Source organism: Orcinus orca, chromosome 2 (assembly GCF_937001465.1).
Source record: "Orcinus orca chromosome 2, mOrcOrc1.1, whole genome shotgun sequence".
NCBI classification, from domain to species: Eukaryota; Metazoa; Chordata; class Mammalia; order Artiodactyla; family Delphinidae; genus Orcinus; species Orcinus orca.
This window is the reverse complement of record NC_064560.1, coordinates 188,451,748-188,471,384: the sequence shown is the minus strand read 5'-3', so window position 1 is coordinate 188,471,384 and position 19,637 is coordinate 188,451,748. Positions and strand designations below refer to the sequence as shown.

Sequence of the window (19,637 nt, the reverse complement as noted above, 5' to 3'; positions counted from 1 at the left end):
AGTCTTTGCCCTCATAATTTTACAGCATTAAAGGGGTCTATATCTGTCTTTTTTCACTCAAGATTACATCAAAACTTCAAAGTGTTGTCATGGTTATGTAATATTTTACCAAGTGGATGGCCTCTATGATATAATTCACTTATAGTTGGGTATAGCCTGTTTTTATACTGCTCTGGTGCCAGCTTCCTTCAGGTAGCTTTTCCCTTGTTTTGCTTTGTTTCCTAAGGGCAAATTCCCAGAAGTTGGGACATTTTTAACATTCTCGTTACTATATATTGTATCCAATTGCTTCCTACAAGTCATACTAACATCTTATACCTTTGGCCGTACAGGAGAGTAGTGGTTGCTTCACAATCTTGACGGGGTTGCATTTGTTTCTAAGTTACTTTGCTGATTTGCTAGGCGAAAACAGTACTTTGCCATTTTGGCCTGCATTTCTTTAACTATCAGTCAGGTTGAAATTTTTTCCATCTATTTGCTTACTAGCTATATTTCTTTTCTTTTTTTTAAATCACAGCATTATGGAGATATAATTCACATACCATAGAATTTACCCATTTAAAGTATTCAATTCAGTGGTTTTTAATATAGTCACAGAGTTGTGCAACCATCACCAATACTTAATTTCAAAACATTTTCATCACCCCCAAAAGAAACCCTGTACGCGTTAGCAGTCACTCCCCATTTACCTCCAATTTCTCCAGTCTCTATACATGTGTATATTCTAGACACTTCCTATAAATCAAACCATACAACATGTGGTCTTTTATGACTGGCTTGGCTCAGCATAATGTTCTCATGTTGCAGCATGCATTGGTACTTCATTTCTTTTTATTGCCAAATAATATGCCATTGTATGGCGATACTGCATTATGTTTACCCATTCATCATTTTATCGTTTATTATTTGGGTTGTTTCTACTTCGGGCTATTATAATAATGCTGCTATAACTTTTTGTATATAAGATTTCATGTGGACAAATGTTTTCATTTTTCTTGAGTATATTCCTGGGAGTGGAATTGCTGGGTCATATGATAACTTTATGTTTAACCTTGTTATATTTCCTTTTTGTTTGTTTATACTTTCTCTCTGGTTTTAGGATGTAGTATTATTCTTATAATTTGAATAAAGCTTTTATACCATAAATATGTTAACCCATTATTATGTTTGCTCTGAATGATTTCCCACTCAGTACTTTTCCATTTCTAAATTGTTCATACATTTTAAATCTATTATATATATTAGTTGAATCTGATTATCTTTTTATTACATTTATTTCATTGTTTTAAAGCTGAAATACTGGGATAAATCTTCTCTAGGATATAAAAAGTTTTCGACCATTTTCCATTTTTAAAAAAAAAACTTTTAATTTTCAAATCTTTTTGGAGAGATTTATTTTGGTGTATGATATTAGATATGACTCTAATGTTTTCCTCAAACTTCAGTACCACTTTAAGATGATCTTATCTTTCTTTTTTCATATTTTCTGTTATGTATTTTAAGTCATTTAATAAAATTTTAGACACAACAGTAATTTCTGAACTTTCCTATTTTGTTCTGCTAATCTTATATTGCACCAGTGTGACACTGTTTAATAAGTGCTTCTTTATGATATGTTTTAACATCTGAAGGGATTAGTAACTACTTATTTTTCAGAATACCCTTTGTCCTTTTCTGTTGGTATTTCTAGATGCATTTTAGAATAATTGGGATTTGGTCAAATTTTTATTAACGCTATACATTGGTTTGGAGAATTATATTTAGTCTTTACTCACCTGTGACCATGATACCTCTTTCCATTTTGCAAGATTTTTGTTTTACAGACTTCAGTAGATGGACTGTATTCCCAGATCTTTTCTATTTGTATTGCTTCGCGTATAGGATCATTTTTTTCATTGTATTTTCACATATAGCAATGCTTTGGTTTTTAAAATTCAATTACAAAAATATTTAATGAGTGCCTTCTTTGTTCTGCACACTGTGCTTGACACCAGGGGCACTAGAAGAAATAAGCCACAGAGCATGTCCTCAGGAAACTTACTGTTTTCTGAGGACACAGGTTCATAAACAGCACGTGGGCTGCTTTGGTGGGGAACGCTCAGAGAATTCTGCAAGCCCGGAGAAGGGTCTTGGACCCGTGCGGAAGTTCAGGGATGGCTCCTGGAAGAGAAGACACCTGAGCTGAACCTTGAAGGCTGACAAGGATAGGAATACAGGGTTATCAGCCACAATACTGAACTCCTCCATAAAAATAGAGTTGATTCTTTTCATTTTTCTAAGGATATGAACATATGGCAGAGGAATGATTTTTGTCGTTATTCTTTCTTCCTTTCTAGTGTTTTCCACTTTATCTCTCTTTCATGCCCTATCTCCAGACTTTTCTAAAACAATGTTATTATAAAGGTGGTGGAAAGTATCCTTATTTTGTTCCTACTTGAAGGTGATACTTTAATATATCTCCAGTAAGGGTTATAGTGTTTACATGCTCATTGAGTTTCTCATTTGCAGTTCATAACCATTATGTAGGTATATATTATTATCCCCATTAATCAGATGAAAACAGTGAAGATCTGAGAGATCAAAGGAGTTGTCCTAAGTCCACAAGTGGTGAGGAATGTCAGAACCAGACCTTGAACCTGGGCCTTTTGACCTAAAATCTTTGGCCCCAGCCCACTTTCTGTCATGCTTCCTCAGGTGTTGGGTGTGTGCTTTTGCCCAAGCAGGCTGTACTTGTTAAGGATACTTGTTGGCAGTCCTCTCACAGGGAAGTGTTTATCCACAGAAAAAGTGGTGGCTTCAACACTGCCAAACAATGCTCCTGCCCAGGCCCATGTGTTAGAGGCTCTTTGTGAGGAAGGGATTAAATCCAAGATACTTAGACTTCAGGGCAAACTCTGAGCTAAGCTATTCCCTCTCTCATCCACCTTGCATTTTTCCCATCCTGACTCATCCTGGCAGCCCTGACCTTGTCTTTTGGACTTTGTTCTGCAAGCAAATGCAGACTAATAGGACAAAGGGAGAGGAGTCAGACTGCAGAGTCAGGTAGACCTGAGTTTCAACACCAGCCTTAACACTCGTTAGCCATGTGATTTGGGCAACTTGCTCAGTGGAGCAAAGTCTCAGTTTCCCCTTCAGTAAAGAGAGGGTAATAGTGTGCGTCTCAGTGGGTTTTTGTGGGAGAATGAATGAGATAGTCTATGTACCTACATAGTGCCTAATGCAGAATAGGTTATTTTCTTATTGCTTTTTTCCCTGCATTTCTTATTGGCCCTGCAAATTTATTCATTCATTCATTTACTATGTGTTTTATTCATTTACTACACTTACTATGTATATTGAATGCTTACCCTGTCCCCGACACTGCAGTAGACACTGGATATATTAGTAAATGGAATAGACATGGCCCCTGACTTTGCAGAAGGTGCAGCACCATGGAGGGAGACAGCCAATAATCAAGTAAAAAATACATTAATAGGGCTTCCCTGGTGGCGCAGTGGTTGGGAGTCCGCCTGCCGATGCAGGGGACATGGGTTCGTGCCCTGGTCTGGGAAGATCCCACATGCCGCGGAGCGGCTGGGCCCGTGAGCCATGGCCGCTGAGCCTGTGCATCCGGAGCCTGTGCTCTGCAACGGGAGAGGCCACAACAGTGAGAGGCCCACGTACCGCAAAAAAAAAAAAAAAAAAAAAGAGAGAAAATTGTTAAGAAGTTTTCAGAATTACTGAAACACAGCAAGGAATCTCAGATCCAAGAATCTCAGAGAACCCCAAGCAGGATAAATACAAACATACACTTAGACACATCATAGTCAGTGTTGTAAATCAAAGACAAAAGTCTTGAAGGCAACCAGAGAAAAAGAAACTTTAAATACAGAAGAATAAAGATAAGAGTTATAGAAGACTTATCATCAGAAAACAATATGCAGATTAGAAGACACTGGAAAGACAAATAAAGACTTTTTTAGAACAAAGAAAAGTTGACAGAATGCATTGCCAGCACGCCTGTGTGACAGGAAATGTTAAAGAAGTTCTTCAAGCAGAAGAAAATACAGACCCACACAGTGAAATCAAGAGCATCATAAATGGTTACAATGAGGGTAAATAAAGAAGACTTTCGGGCTTCCCTCGTGGCGCAGTGGTTGAGAGTCTGCCTGCCGATGCAGGGGACACAGGTTTGTGACCCGGTCAGGGAAGATCCCACATGCCACGGAGCGGCTGGGCCCGTGAGCCATGGCTGCTGAGCCTGCGCGTCCGGAGCCTGTGCTCCACAACGGGAGAGGCCACAACAGTGAGAGGCCCGCGTACCGCAAAAAAAAAAAAAAGAAGACTTTCTTATGTTTAATTTCTTTAAAAGATAATCGAGGGCTTCCCTGGTGGCGCAGTGGTTGAGAGTCTGCCTGCCGATGCAGGGGACACGGGTTCGTGCCCCGGTCCGGGAAGATCCCACATGCCGTGGAGCGGCTGGCCGCTGAGGCTGCGTGTCGGGAAGGGGCCACAACAGTGAGAGGTCCGTGTAAAAAAAAAAAAACAAAAAAACAAAAAAAAAAGATAATCGACTGCCTAAACCAAAAATATGAACAATGTATTATGAGATTTATAATATAGAAGTAAAATGTGTGACAACAATAGCAAAAAAGCTAGTGGAGGAAATAGAAGTATATTGTTATCGGGTGTTTATACTATATATGAATTGGTGTAATATTACTTAGAGATGTTATAAAGAGCTATATTATAAACCCTAGGGCAGCCACTAAAAAATAAGAAAGAGACGTAATTAACCAGTTGATAGTGGAAATGAAATGGAATCATCAATCCAAAAAAAAACAAAAGAAGAAAGTGAGAAAAAGGAACAAAGAACATATGGGACAATAAAACAAAAACTAGCAAGATGATTCCAACCATGTCAATAATTATATTAAATGTAAATTGTCTAAGCACCCCAATTTAAAGGCAGAGATTTTCTATCTACAAGAAAATGATTTAAATATTAAAACATAGGTAGATAAAAGGTAAAATTACACACTATGCAAACAATAATCAAAACAAAGCTAGAGTGACTGTATTATATCATAAAGTAGAATTAGAAACAAGGAATATTATAGGAGATAAAGGGAGATATAATAAAAGGAGTCAATTCATCAAGACATTATAATCCTAAAAGTGTGTATACCTAATAGTAGAGCTTCAAGATATAGAAAACAAAATGTATAGAAGAGTTTATAACATTAAATGTGTATAGTAGAAAAGAAGAAAAATTTCAAATCAATGATCTACATTTCCAACTCAAGGAACTAGAAAAAGATGAACAAATTAAAGCCAAAATAAGCAGAAGGAAGGCAATAAGAACGATTAGAACAGAAATCAGTGAAATAGAAAACAGATAAACAGTAGAGAAAACTAGTGAAACCAAAACTGGAGTCTTAGAAAAGATCAATAAAATTTGTGTAAACTATTAATAAGCTGAACAAGAATTAAAGAGAGAAGACACAAATTATCAATACCCAGAAAAAAGGAGGCACTTCTATAGATCTATAGACATTGAAAGGCTGTAAGGGAAAATTATGACCAACTTTATGCAAATAAACTTGATCATTTATAGAAAATAGACAAATTCCCTGAAAGACACAAGGTACCAAAGCTCACTCAAGAAAGAATAGATAACTCAAGTATACCTATATGAATTAAAGAAATTGACTTTATCATTAAAAATCGTCCCATAAAGAAAACTACAGGTCAAGTTGGCTTCCTTGGTGAATTCAATGAAGAGAGATTCAGTTTAAGGGAGAAATGAGGCCAGTACTATAGAAGCTTTCAGAAAGTAGAAGAGGAGTAAAACACTCCCTAACTAATTTTATGAGACCAATATCTCTTTTTTTTGTATTGATTGATTAATTAATTAATTTTTGGCTGTGTTGGGTCTTCATTGCTGCACGTGGGCTTTCTCTAGTCGCGGTGAGTGGGGGCTACTCTTTGTTGTGGTGTGTGGGCTTCTCATTGCGGTAGCTTCTCTTGCTGTGGAGCACGGGCTCTAGGCACGTGGGCTCCAGTAGTTGCGGCACTTGGGCTCTAGAGCACAGGATCAGTAGTTGTGGTGCACGGGCTTAGTTGCTTTGCGGCATGTGGGATTTTTCCAGACCAGGACTCGAACCCGTGTCCCCTGCATTGGCAGGAGGATTCTTAACCACTGCGCCACCAGGGAAGTCCCAGAGACCAGTATCTCTTATGAATACAGATGCAGATATCCTCAACAAAATACCAGCAAACTGAATCTAACAGCATAGAGAAGGAATTATATACCAGCAAGCGAGATTCTTTTCAGAAATGCAAGGTTGATTTAACGTATGGAAATCAATGAATGTAATACAACATATAAATAGAATAAAAGACAAAAACCACATGATAATGATAATCTCAGTAGATGCAGAGAACTCATTTGGCAAAGTCCAACAATCCCCATGATAATAAAAACACACAACAAACTAGGAATAGAAGTAAAGAAAAATTAAAAAAAAAAAAGAAATTAATATCCTCAACCTGATAGAAGGCATCCATGAAAACCCATGTCTAACAACATATCTAATGGTGAAAGAGTGGATGCTTTCCTTCCAAGATCAGATTAGGCAGGAAAAAGAAATAATAGGCATCCAGATTGAAAAGGGAGGGACTTCCCTGGTGGCACAGTGGTTAAGAATCCACCTGCCAGTGCAGCGGACGTGAGTTTGAACCCTGGTCCGGGAAAATCCCACATGCTGTGGAGCAACTAAGCCCGTGCGCCACAACTACTGAGCCCACGTGCCACAACTACTGAAACCCTCTGAGCCTGCACGCCTAGAGCCCGTGCTCCACAGCAAGAGAAGCCACCACAATGAGAAGCACACTCACCACAGTGAAGAGTAGCCCCTGCTCGCCGCAACTAGAGAAAGCCAGCGTGCAGCAAGAGAGACCCAACAGAGCCAAAAAATAAAATATTTTTAAAAAAAGAAGTAAAACTATATTTACAGATGACATGATCTTGTATATAGAAAATTCTAAGGAATTCACACAAAAAATACTATGAATAATAAATGATTTCAGCAAGGTTGTAGGATACAAGGTCAATATACAAAAATCACTTTTATTTGTATACACTAGCAATGAGCAATCTGAAAATGAAATTAAAATTGTAATTCCACTTCTAATAGCATCAAAAAGATTAAAATGCATTGGGATAATAAAAAGAAGCTCAAACCTTATACTCTGTAAACTACAAATCACTGTTGAAAGAAATGAAAGAAAACCTACATAAATGGAAAGGCGTCCTACACTCATGGAACAAAAGACTTAATTTGTTAAGATGACAGTACTCACCAAATTGATCTACAAATTCAACCCAATCCCCATTAAAATCCTAGCTGCTTTTTTTGCAGAAATTGACAAGCTGATTCACAAATTAATATGGAAATGCAAGGGACCAGCAGAGCCAAAACAATCTTGAAAAAGAACAAAGTTGAGGGACTCACACTTCCCAATCTCTTAACTTTCTATTGTACAAAGCTACAGTAATTAAGACAGGGCACACAATTAGTATTCCTGAAAAAGAAAATGGAAAAAACCAGACTAGATAAGAAAATGCAGTTATATAATCAAAGAGAAATTCTTCAACAAAGTAAGGCTTTATTCAGCACTTGCTACACACTGTGCTAAGTGTTCTATCCATTTATTATTCCATTTAGTTCATAGGACTTCACTAAGTGAAAAATTCTATTACCATCTCCATTTTACCAATGAGAAAACTTTAGAGACTGTGACTTGCCCATAGTAGTGGACCTGGGCTTTGAACCCAGAATGGCAGCCCGAGTCCAGTGCCTTACTTGATACTACAGATCTGAAGTTTTAGACTGAGAGTTCATACTGTGTTCCAAGAATAGCTGACATAGAATGATGAACGGCAAGACAACACCTGGTAGATCTTCTAGACTTCAGGGAGAAAAGGACTGCTCTTTGCACATTGTCTGCAGGGAGACCAGTAAGGCTGGCTTCCGAGTTGTCCACAGCAACTGTCGGTGCTGGAAGACTGGAGTATCGTCTGCCATGTTCTGAGGGAGGGAAAGTGGGAAATCTGAGAATGTCATACTCAGGTTTAGAGGAACAGAGACAAGAGACAGACATTCTTACACCTGTAAGAATTCAGGGCCTGTAGCATCCACGAGCCCCTTTTTGGCAATATTCCACCAAGCAAGCATCAATTTAATATAAAGAATTAAAGAAACAATGAATGCATTTGATTGATTGATTGAGGTATAGTTGATGTACCGTATTATATGTTTTAGGGGTACAGCATAGTGATTCACAATTTATAAAGGTTATATCCCATTTATAGTTATTATAAAATATTGGCTGTATTCCCTGTGTTGTACTATATATCCTTGTAGCATATTTATTTTATACATACTAGTTTGTACCTCTTAATCCTCTACCCCTATCTTGCCCCACAAATGCATTTTGATATAGAACTGATGCAAAATAATTATGGGGTAGAACATAATTGTTAGGTACCTTGGCAATAAAAAACAGTACTATAACAAAAATAAGAGGCTGAGGAGAAGGCAAAGGAGAAGGTAGTATGAATATGTCAGTTTCCTCATTTTTGTTCTGGGTCAGCAGATACTGTATAGTGTTGAAATGTGTAGATAAAAGAATGACCTACTTTCTGTCCTTTCTCTGGCTCTTTCTTTGTCTCCCTGTCTCTGTCTTTCTGTCTATATACACATACATATAACACACATGCATACGTGTAATAAATATATTTTGAACGTTAGAGAGACATAAATGTATGAACTATGTGTAAAAAAACCCACATTTTTCTGAGGTTGAGTGATTACTTTGGTCACACTTTAGTTTCTCCTGTTAAATTTAAAATTAAAACCAGTATGTATAACAATCTCAATGTTTGTAAAATGATTTTTATCTTTCTCTCCTCTTGATACATACGTACATGGAGATAGCTGGGTTATCGTTCAATCAATGTTCACTGGCTATTTCTATGTGGTAGAATTTTGAGATGATTTTTAATTTTCTTTTTGTACTGTACTATATTGTTTTCACTTTAAAATAACCATGGCATTTTAAAAAATTAAAAACTATTATCAAAAGCAAATGGAGGATAATTTTTTAAAGTTTCAGCATTGGACCCCCAAGTGGAAATGTCAAGGAAGTAGTTGGATATATGAGTCTGGGAAAGTCTGGACTAGAGATTATAAATTTGGGATTCGGCAGCATGTAGCTGATTTTTGAGGAGTGGATGAGATCATCTTGAGAGACACTTCACAGAGAAGGACAAGGGCCCAGAACCGCACTCTGTGCATCTCCAGCACTTCGAGGATGGGTGAGGGTGAAGCCAAAAATGACAGTTCTCAGAGGCAGGAGGAACACCTACCTACCTCTTAGCACTTGCAGAGCCAAGGGCTAAGTCAAGAAGGAGCCAGGCAGTTTTGATAAGATGCTGGGATGTAGTTCAAAGGCAAGGGTTGCCCACCTGGCTTTCGTTCCACAATGTATTGTTCATTGTGTGTCTTCTACTTTTTTTTCCCTCCCTAAAGCTCGTAAGGTAGAGAACCAGCAATTCCTTCAGCTCCATTTGGAGAATAATTTCAAGGCCTCTAAAATATTTGGGGTCTGGCTAACAGCTGGATCTTTGGAGAGCTGCTGACTCAGCAGATGTTGGCAGCATGTTTGGAGAGCACTCCTGTGGTTTTAAAATGGGCCACAGTAGCTTCTGGTTGATAAATGCTTTATTTGACTTGTGAGTTTAAGGAGAGCAGCCTCTGTAACCGTAGCTAAGTGTTTACACTTCACTGTATCCCCCTCAACTTGCAAGCCTTTCTCTTGACTAGCTGGCAGTCTTTCTGGCAGGGCTAAACACGTCAACCTTTAAAACCTTGTTGTCTGCTGACAAGAGGTCAAGTTTGCGGAGAGGGCGAGTCGAGGTGGTTTTTCTCAACTCTCCCCTTGAGAATAGGTGGCTGCTGCCCAGTCCACAGGCCTCAGCTCTGTAGCCTGGTGAATTTGCCCTCTCTGGTTAATTCCAGAGCCAGTGCCAATCATGGCACCTTCCAGCTCTTTCTGAAGCTCATCAAACTCTGGAGGGCTGAAGCCACGGGCTACCCATCAGTGACCTCAGCCATTGGTGGATGATGACTGTTTCTGTCCATTGCTGAACTGGCTTCTGTGTCACTCAGCCTCTCTGTCAACATCCTGGCCTTCGGCAGAGCCGCTCCACCTCTAATGCTTCTCCTGGCACCGTGCGCTCATCAGCACCCTTCACTCCTCTGTCCTCAGTGCCAGAAGGGCCACACGTGGCCCGGGGTTAGCAGTTGTTCCCTGTCTCACAGAAGTCATTCTCTCTGCTTTTCTTATCGCTACACTTCTACATCAGTGCCTTGCACTGATGTTTGCATACAGAAGTTATTTTTTCAAGTCCTGCAGTGCATTTAGAGACAGGGTTTGAAGGAGGTAGGCTTGCATGTGGATCTGATTAGTTTTCCGATTTTCTCCCCTTCTAGGTAATACTTTCTAATATTCAAAACAGAAGTCCTAAGCCTGGCTCTGCTCCCCACGATCAAGAACTAGGTTTTTTCCTAGAAACAGGACTACAGAGAGCCCATGTCCTCTATTTCAAAAATGGGTAAGCCTTCTTCTTTTTCTAAATCAAGTTCCTAAAGAAGGAAAGTAGAAAGCCTTATAATGCTGTCTTCAGTTTAGTTTTTATCGTAAAGCAATTTTAAATATAAACCACAGTGGGAATTTTTTTTCAAAAAAAGAATGAGCATAGGCTCTTTTGTCTCTTCTCCACCTGGGTCCTCACTTTCCCATGAGATTTGAAGGTGGGGGGAGGGAGGAGGCCCCCCCATGAGTACGAGTCACAGTGTGGAGCACCGGGACCAGGAGGGAATGGGGCCCATGCTCTGTGCTCCCTTGCCTCCCTGGGATGGTACTGCACAGGCCTCCCTGCTTTGTTGCGGGGAAAATGAATGGATCGGAAACCCTGGCCCACAGGATCACCTCCCTTTGAATGGCTGATCCGTTTAGAGAACTGGATTTGCCAAGTTTCAGACGGTTTTTATGAAAGCGAGTATGGCTGTAATGCCACACAGGTACATTTTCCCCTTGAGCTGCCCTTGAAAAGACTTAAAAAGGTTTAAGAGCCTGCACGTAAGGGATAGCTCTCTCATGCATTTGATGCTTGTTTTCCTTTTCGTGTTGCTCTTATGAGAAATGCAATGATACTCTTCCAAATCTCTTCAGCTGTCCCTTGTTTTGACATTTTGCTGCAGGATAGATGTGCATGGAGACCAACAGTAGGTATCTGGTTCCCCCGTAGCTCCTCCTAGGCTGTGCGTGGGAGGCCCCTTCCTCAGGAATAGTCCAATAGCGCTTTAAACTGCAGATTGGATAACTGAACAGGGGAGTTGCTCCCTCTTCATTTTCAAGAGCTTCAAACCTTGGGGCGTAGCTCATGGAAGTGGGATTTCACCTGCCCAGAGCCACGTGCTTCTGTTTCCCATTTGTTGGGGGAGTAAATGCTTATTTTCCAAATCCTATTAAACTGTTTGTGGAGAAGGCCTGCTTTGCTCCAAAGGTTCAGATTGGCAGGGCCCACAAAAGGCTGCAATAAACACCCCAAAGTTTGGAATGGCTTGGTAGCTTTGGCATAGATGCTTTTGAGTTTATCTCATCTGTCACTGATTGAGATCGTCTGAGTGATGGTGCATGTCCTCTAGGCTGAGTTTTGAGTTCTAGTTTCTTTGCTGTTATAAATAGAGAAGGGAGGGAACGTAGAATATTTTTTCTGTTTATTCTCCCTTTTTACAATAAATAGTGTCATCACAGAGGAAACTCCAACCCTGGCTTTCCCTCCCTCTAACCTGTGAGTGTGTGTGATTGATATGCAAGTCCAGAGGCTGGAATGAATTTCCCTGGGGCTTTCAGGAGTCCCAAACCAATACCTTCTATTGAAAATGTTTTGTGTGAGATTGATAAGGACGGGCCGGACAACTTATTTTCCTATTTGAAGGCTATTCGTCGAGGAGGAAGAAGCGGGGCTATGGGGCTCTGTCCTCTTGCCCTGAACCTCTGGATGCCCACCAGAACCCAACTAAAAAATAATGATGAGAGGTTTGCACTAGGTGATGGACTACATGCTGGGAATTGCTTACTGGCTCATGTCTCATTTTATCTTACCCAAGTTCAAGAAGGTTCCCATTGACATAGTCAAAGTTAAGGGACTGCTTAATTTTGAAGCCCCTCTTCGTTTCTTCTTGTCCTCTTGGTCTTCTCCCTGGGCTCTAAAGACCAGTGATGCATTGAGCCGGCCGCCCTGGAGGGCTCTTGTCAGCTGCAGTGTTCTAAAGCGGTAACAAGAGGTTACGTGGGAAGGTGGAGGTGAGGGCCAGTTTTGAGACCACGAAATACGGACGAAAGGAGAGAGACCAGTGGGAGGTTTTGGACATGCCAAGCGCTGTCAGGGCTGCTGACTTACACGGTGGGTCACTCGGGGCCCGAGAGCCACACCCGGGGGGCATTCATCAGTGGACGCGTACCGCCAGTGTCTCTGCAGAGCAAGTGGGGGCAAATGGAGGCGGGTGCCATCCCTAAGCACCAGTGGCTTCCCATCTTCCAATGTGTTTGCTCTGCTCCTTCGTCGTCTCACTCCCTTTTTGTGTTTCTACACTTAAAAATATATATATCTGGAATTGACAGGATTTGACTGATTTTCAGGGTTAGGAAAATGCATCTTAGATGAGTTTGGCAATAAGAGTTACTAATTGGTAAAGCGTATCTTTTTCTTTAGAAATACACTTAAATATGTTCAGCCTTTTAGTTGCCAAGCCCGTGAACTTGGGTCTCTTTCAGAAAGAACCTAACGCCAGGACCAGCTCCTGGGCCGCTCTGATCCCTTAGATCCCTCTTCTGTTTACCAAGTACTTTTATTTCATCGTTGATCCTCATGGCGTTATATCTTCCACACCCACCACCGCCCTTGGGGTTGGCGGTGTAAACAGCATCGCCTCTATTACACGCACGGTGACCTGGCTGCCGGGCCTCTGACCTCAGTCCTTTCAGTGCTGCCCCCACTGCAGGGGAAATGCTGTGTGCAGGGCCTTGGCTCAACCTTCAAACCGTGGCCTTGTCCACCATCCAGCCTCTCTTGTGAGGGAGCGCTTGACCCCGGGATGAGACATTGCCGGGGGATGGTCCCCAGCCTCCACGAATTGGTGTTTTCTCATCACACTTTTCCTCATGTCTCATCTACAGCCTGTCACAAATCATATGTTTCTTCTTCTCTCCTCCTCCCCCTGCCCCTCTCCCCCCTCCTTTCCTCCCCCTCTCTTTCCTGCCTCACCCCCTTCCCCTCCCTCTCCTTGTTGCCCCCTCACTCCCCCTTCTCCCCTGTCCCCTTGGAGGGAGAGAGCACCTGTCATCATCCCAGCCCCAGTGTCCTTGGGCGTGGTCCGGCTTGGCACGCACCCACGTCGATTTCACGGGGGTTTCTCTTATCCCTCTGGGTGGCAGCAGCAGGCCTGCTGTGGATGAGAAAACCATCCTGCTGAGGCTGTGCAGAGGGTGGAGGCAGATAGCGTTAGCCGCAGAGGGCCAGGGCTGCTGCCTCTGAGCTGTTCGAGTTTCCTCGCCCACGGTAGGCACTCGGATGAGGGGAAGCAAGGGCGCTGGAGCCAGAGGACCGGATAAGGGACCAGCCCTTCTCCTCGCTGGGTGTCCGTTTCTTTATCTGTAAAATAGTGCCAGAACCAGAGAGCTGTGTGTGGCGCAAATAAGAGAACGCATGTGGAAGCATCTGGTGCAGCGTCAGGCAAACAGGCAGGGGGAAACTGTAACTTCCAGTGATGACGATGCCCGGCTGGCTTTCCAGCTGGAAGTGGGACCGCAGGAAGGTCGGGCTCCAGCTGAAGTGGACGTTCGCGAAGCAGGCGTCACTCATTTCGTTGCAGAGCCTCACACAGCAGAGTTTTCAAGGAAGGGCCCTCGTTTATGACTGCTGGTGTGAGCCAGCTCTGCTCGAGATGCGTAACAATTAGCTTGGGTAACCCCTCATCACCGAGGGCCACCCCAGTGTTTCAGAGAAAGGCGGCGGGGCCGCCTGGTGTGAGGCACTAGCACTGGGTGTTCTGGGCAGTGTGCAGAGAAACGGCCTCAGCCTGGGGCTCCCCTCAGCCTTCTGAGAAGTGTTACCCCTCCTTGAGTCCTTGAGGCCACAATGCCAGAGAAGCTTGGGTTTGGGAGGCCATTTATTTACTCCACGTTATTTTAGGAATATTGAACTATATCTTATAAACAAAGGGTAGCCAAGGACATTTCAGGGAGCTTTGCTTCTTGCTCCAGCATGTCAGGTGTACTGGGTAAGCCAAATGGATTGTAGTGTGTGTTTCCCCTGGTTCTGAATTGGTTTTAATTCAAGGAGGGTGGGGATAAATTCAAGCAAGAAGGCAAATGAGCGTCAGTGTCTGGGAAGTGTACCCGCTGGGTCGTCCTCTTTCCTAGGGTGCATCACGGAGTTCTGTGTGGGAGATCCTCGGAGAAGGTAGGAAGTCAGGCAATATGGTCAGACTCTGGGCTGCCCCCCATGTGCCTGCAGCCAGGCCGGGGAATAAAGTGGGATGGAGGGCTTTTTGGAGTTGTGTTATTACAGTCAGTCACTGCTATGCGTTTGTTGGCTTTAAATAGACCTCTAATTAGCACTACGCATTGACTTTTCAAAGGTTTTAAACTTCCCCAGTCATCTTGTTGACCTTTGCAACTGTTCAGCCCTGCTCAATGTAGCTTGGAATTAGAAGGCAGGAAGAAGGGCCATGAGGCCTGCGGCATCCCATGGGCTGCCGAGGTTCCTGGGTTTATGGCCTCAGAGAAACAGTAGCAGCAGACGGGCTCCCACAGGCCCTGTTGGGGGCGGGAGGGAGGGGGAGGGAGGGGGCTTGGCTCGATGCACTGGCCTCCCCAGGCACTGGAGCGACTTGGCCTTGTCCTCTGCATTCTTGCCTTCAGTACGTCTTCCTTCTGGCGGTGATAGAAGTGGTTGCTTTTTCAACTGCCCCCTGCTTTTTACATTAGGAGTCAAATGCAAGGAACATGAGAAAATTCAGACACATTTCCAGTAAGCATTTCGTATGTATCAACTTTTGGTACATGACATTTCTCGAGAGACTCAGAGAGTAAAAAGAAATGAGCCTGCACTGTGGGAGATAGTAGGAGAAAAGAAAAAGGGTAAGATGTGAAAATAAGTAACTTTATAGGCGACAGTATGGTTGTATAAAAGAGTAAACAATGCAAGAACACCTAATAATCACTGTAACTGAGCTGAGGTTTCCAGGCCCATTCATTCATTCAGTAAAGTACTTATTCATCCATTTAGTGAGGACTAATTGCATAGTAGCCAGGCCCTGTCCTAGCACTGGGGCTCTAATGCGGAAAAGAACGACGAAGTCCCCGACCTCCTAGAACTTCATCTCAGGAAACTAACTAAAAGAAGCAGTCTCAGGATAGTCTGTACATGTGTGACAGGGGAAGTCCAGGTTGCCAGAAAGCCAAATAAGGAGGCTGCCTGTTGAGACGGCGGAATATTTGGGAAGGGGAGTAAAGCTTTGGAGAAGCGGGATTGAAATGATGTAGGTGCCCAGATTGGGGAGAGTCAGGGGTACTTTCCAACTAGTTGGTAGAAACCTGGGGTTAGAGCTGTACTCAGTATTGTATATATTCTGCAGGGTATCAGGAGACCACTCTGGTTGGAGCAGAGGTTTATACAGTAATGTATGTGTTTCTATATAAACCTCCCAGCACAGGACCTGGCATGCAGTAGGTTGGGTCAGTTATCCAACATAGTTCTGCTATGTGCCGGTACTGTGCTTGGTACTGAATTGGGGAATATAAGACACATAGTCCAGGTTCTCAGGGGGGATACAGCCTAGTGAGGGAGAAGATAATAAACAAGTAAACCAATGTTTATAATTACAAATCGTAATAAATGCTAGGAAACAAATGGGTGCAGCAAATAACAGAGGGCACCTGCTTAGGTAGGGTGGTCAGGCCAGGCCTCCTGAGGAAGTGACATGAGACCAAGACTTGAAGGATGAGAAGGAAGTAAGCGTGCCACAAGCAGGAGAAAGAGTGCTGCAAGCAGAGGGCCCGCCACGTGTAAGGTCTTGACCCAGGGAAGTTTGATGTGTTTAGGAACCTGAAAAGAGCCCAGTGTGGCTGCAGCAGAGTTGGAAGGGGGAGAGTCACAGACTCTCCTGGTTTGGCTTACCCTGAAAAGGCAGATCTACTGTGGTGGCGTACAATGGGAGAGTAGCGATTGTCCAAAGAAAAATCCCCAAGTCACCAAAACAAAGGCGAGGTGACAGTGGTGGGCAAGGCATTAGATGCTCACCTCAAAGGTGACAGTGGGGCTTCCCTGGTGGCGCAGTGGTTGAGAGTCCGCCTGCCGATGAAGGGGACGCGGGTTCGTGCCCTGGTCCGGGAGGATCCCACGTGCCGCAGAGCGGCTGGGCCCGTGAGCCATGGCCGCTGAGCCTGCGCGTCCGGAGCCTGTGCTCCGCAACGGGAGAGGCCACAACAGTGAGAGGCCGGCGTACCGCAAAAAAAAAAAAAGATGACAGTGGTAGTAGGGACCAAGACAAGTGGATGGATTGGAGATGTATGGTAGAACTGCTTTTCGTTGATGTGTGATCCCAACTGGTGTGGGGACTAGGTGATGAATTGGATTTGTGGGGGAGCGGGAAGGGGAACAGAGGAATCAGGAATGACTCCCCAGTTGCAGTCGGAGCAACTGGTTAGATGGAGTGGGGACAAGGGGAGGACCAGATTCGGAAAAGGGGAAATCAGAGATTTCCCTTTGGATGTGTATCATTTGAGAGCCTGTGAGATTTCCAAGTGGCAGTGTCGACTAGGAGGAGAGATGAGCACAGGGGAGGTTGAACCTTGAGTTATAAGTTGGGAGTCTCAGCATGTTGATTATATTTAAAGCCCTGGACTGGATGGGCTGAGAGGGACAGACCGTAAAGAGAGAAGCAAAGCCCAGGACCCAGCAGGAAACCTGCAAGAGTTGGAGATGGGCCAAGGAGGAGGAGCCCATAGGGGAGCTGCCCGAGGTAGGAGGGACCACGAGGGTGTGTCCTCGTAGAAGCCTAAGGTGCCTGAAGAGGAGGAAGGGCTCACCTGATGATGCTGAGGTGTTAATAAGGGTAAATACCAAAGCACTGGATTCGATAATATGGAAAACCTTTGTGACCTTGAAAGGACTTTTGGTGGATGGTCAGAGCACAAGCTAGATTGGGGAAAGAGTGGCACGAATGAAGTGGTGGCGTCAGATGTGGGTCACTTTAAATAAATGTTATTTCCGTTCCCATTTCCTTTTCCAAGTTAGGGTTCTCGCTGGAAGGATGGATGGCGGAGAGATGGTGGAAGACTGAGAGCCAGGCTAAGATGCAGGGAATTTATTCTTCAGGTGTGGAGAAGGATGGGGTATCAGGAAGGGCCAAGGCTAGGGTAGTTCATTTGGCAGGGGTCTAGTGCCAGCAGAATCACGCCCACCATATCAGTCGGACTTGGTTCATTTTACTTGGTTTTCAGCCATAGGCTACGTTCTGATCTCAGCAAGAACCATGTATGTATTGGACTGAGAGAAAGATGGGGTGATGGAGGGAGTCGGGGGGGGAGTCCATGTAAGTGGGCTACTTCCTTTATTCACAACAGCTTCAGGAGGGAAGTTTACGGACCATTGTGAGTCCTGCAGCCTGGTCAGCCAGGACCACCTCGGTGATGCCACTTGTCATTCAAGCAGTCCTGGGTCTGGAAGACTTTGGGTCAACCTAGCGAACTGTGCTAAGCACTTCCCATGAGTCATTTCAGTAATAAGGAAAATTTTCATAATAGTTGAGCTGAAGGTCGGGTATAGAATCTGAAAATCCTGGAGTCCAAATGGTTAGAGCATATTTTTAAAAATCACTGCCCTTTGTAGCTGAGGACTCTGAGATCCAGAGAAATCACATTCAATGATCATTTAATAAATATTTATCAAGAACCTCAAGAGGTTATTTACTAGTGGCAAACACTGTTCTAAGTGAACAGGTCAGACCCAGTCACTACCTTGCTGGGGTTTACATTTTGCTCAGGGAGGCCGTCAGTAAACAAGGCAGTGCTGGGGTGTGCTCAGAGCAGGAGCCTGAAGAAATGGCTCCTCTGTTTATAACACACCCGACGGGCATCTGGGTTCATTGTGACAAGGGACACAAAACTTGTAGCCTTCCTATGAACAAATACCCTACACATGTCCTCCTGCACCTCCAGGTGGCCGCTGAGCAGGACCAGTGGGACAGGGCTCCATGCTGGAAGAAAAGCCACAGTGTTTAGCGGGGGAGTTTGCCGCCTAGAGCCTGTGGAGGACCATGAGTGGTCTTATAGACTTAAAGGCTTTGACCCTCTTTTCAAGGAAAAATAAAAGATCCCATTTATATGCTATTCTAGAAAAGACCAAACAGTGGAGACAATAAAAAGATCAATGGTTGCCAGGAGTTTGGGAGAGAGGGGAGATGAATACACAGCATATAGAAGTTTTCTAGAGCAGTGAAAATACTTTGTGTGCCATTATAATGATGGATAGATGTCATTATACTTTTGTCCAAACCCATGGAATGTGCAACACTATTCACTTCCTTAGAGTGAACCCTAAGGTGGACTGTGGACTTTGGGAAATTTCTGTACCTTCCTATCAATTTTGTTGTAAACCTAAAACTGCTAAAAAAAAAAAAAAAGAAAGAAAGAAAAAGAAGAGAATTAAACAAGGCAGTGTGATTAATTCAGGGTCACACAGCTAGCTGGTGGCCTGTGCCTCCCCCTGCTGACGCCCAGCCCAGTTTTCTCAGCACTCGCACAGAATGACCCCGCCCAGTTAGTGTTCTCTTCTTGAAGATGGAGCTCTGGGCAGCAGAGCCGCAAGGAATACATTAGGCTGAGAAAATAAGGACTTTTAAAGCCAGTCTAGTTGTAATCGTTTATGGAATAAAAAGCGTCAGCCAAGTCTCCTCTGTTTTGTTTCAGTGTAGACTAGGTCTGGCTCATCCCTTAATGCCATCAAAACTTTAGTATGAAAACAAAGGAGTCTTTGTCAGTTTTAATTATGAAATTCCAGGACCACTTTCCGTGATACATTTCAGGGAATGAATTATGGGGGACGGGTAGTTGCTCTCAATGCACTGCATAAGCGCGAGCACCCACGGCGTGTTCGAGGCCTGTGCCATCAAAGCGTTATCTGCGTTCAGCAAGGTGGGTGCATCCACGTTGGCCTGTCCTGTCTTCAGCAGAAGAACGGGGTAGGTCATCTGAGGCTTCCAGAGTACAAGGCGGGGTAGGGTGGGAGCACGGAGCGTGGGGAGGGGACCGGTGAACTAACTAGCAGTTACTCGCATCTCACAAAGGCCCCTCTCCGGACGGTTTCTCCCAGCTGTAGGCTGCCTCCTTCAGCCTCCATTCAGAGTTGGAATTCCCTGAAAGATGAACTGGTACCGGAGATTATTCCAGTTCTTCACCTTGGGTTTGTCCGGGATAGTGATTTTCTATTTTAATGGAGGCAGGAGGGAAGGGGGAGGTTC

At 43.7% G+C, this 19,637-nt stretch overlaps 1 protein-coding gene and 1 non-coding gene across 11 annotated transcripts in view; both read left to right on the top strand.

Annotated features, from left to right (window-relative positions):
- Nucleotides 1–19,637, top strand: part of TTC7B (tetratricopeptide repeat domain 7B) — a 238,036-nt gene that overhangs the window by 63,456 nt on the left and 154,943 nt on the right. For all 10 annotated transcript variants that reach the window (XM_049706983.1, XM_049706986.1, XM_049706981.1 and 7 more), the window contains one exon: nucleotides 10,539–10,660. In XM_049706983.1, coding sequence (XP_049562940.1) covers nucleotides 10,539–10,660 — 122 coding nt within the window. The remainder of the gene's footprint in view (nucleotides 1–10,538; nucleotides 10,661–19,637) is intronic.
- LOC117200287 (small nucleolar RNA SNORA11) lies at nucleotides 18,190–18,318 on the top strand. The gene has a single exon (XR_004481758.1). It is a non-coding gene; the product is annotated as a small nucleolar RNA SNORA11 (small nucleolar RNA).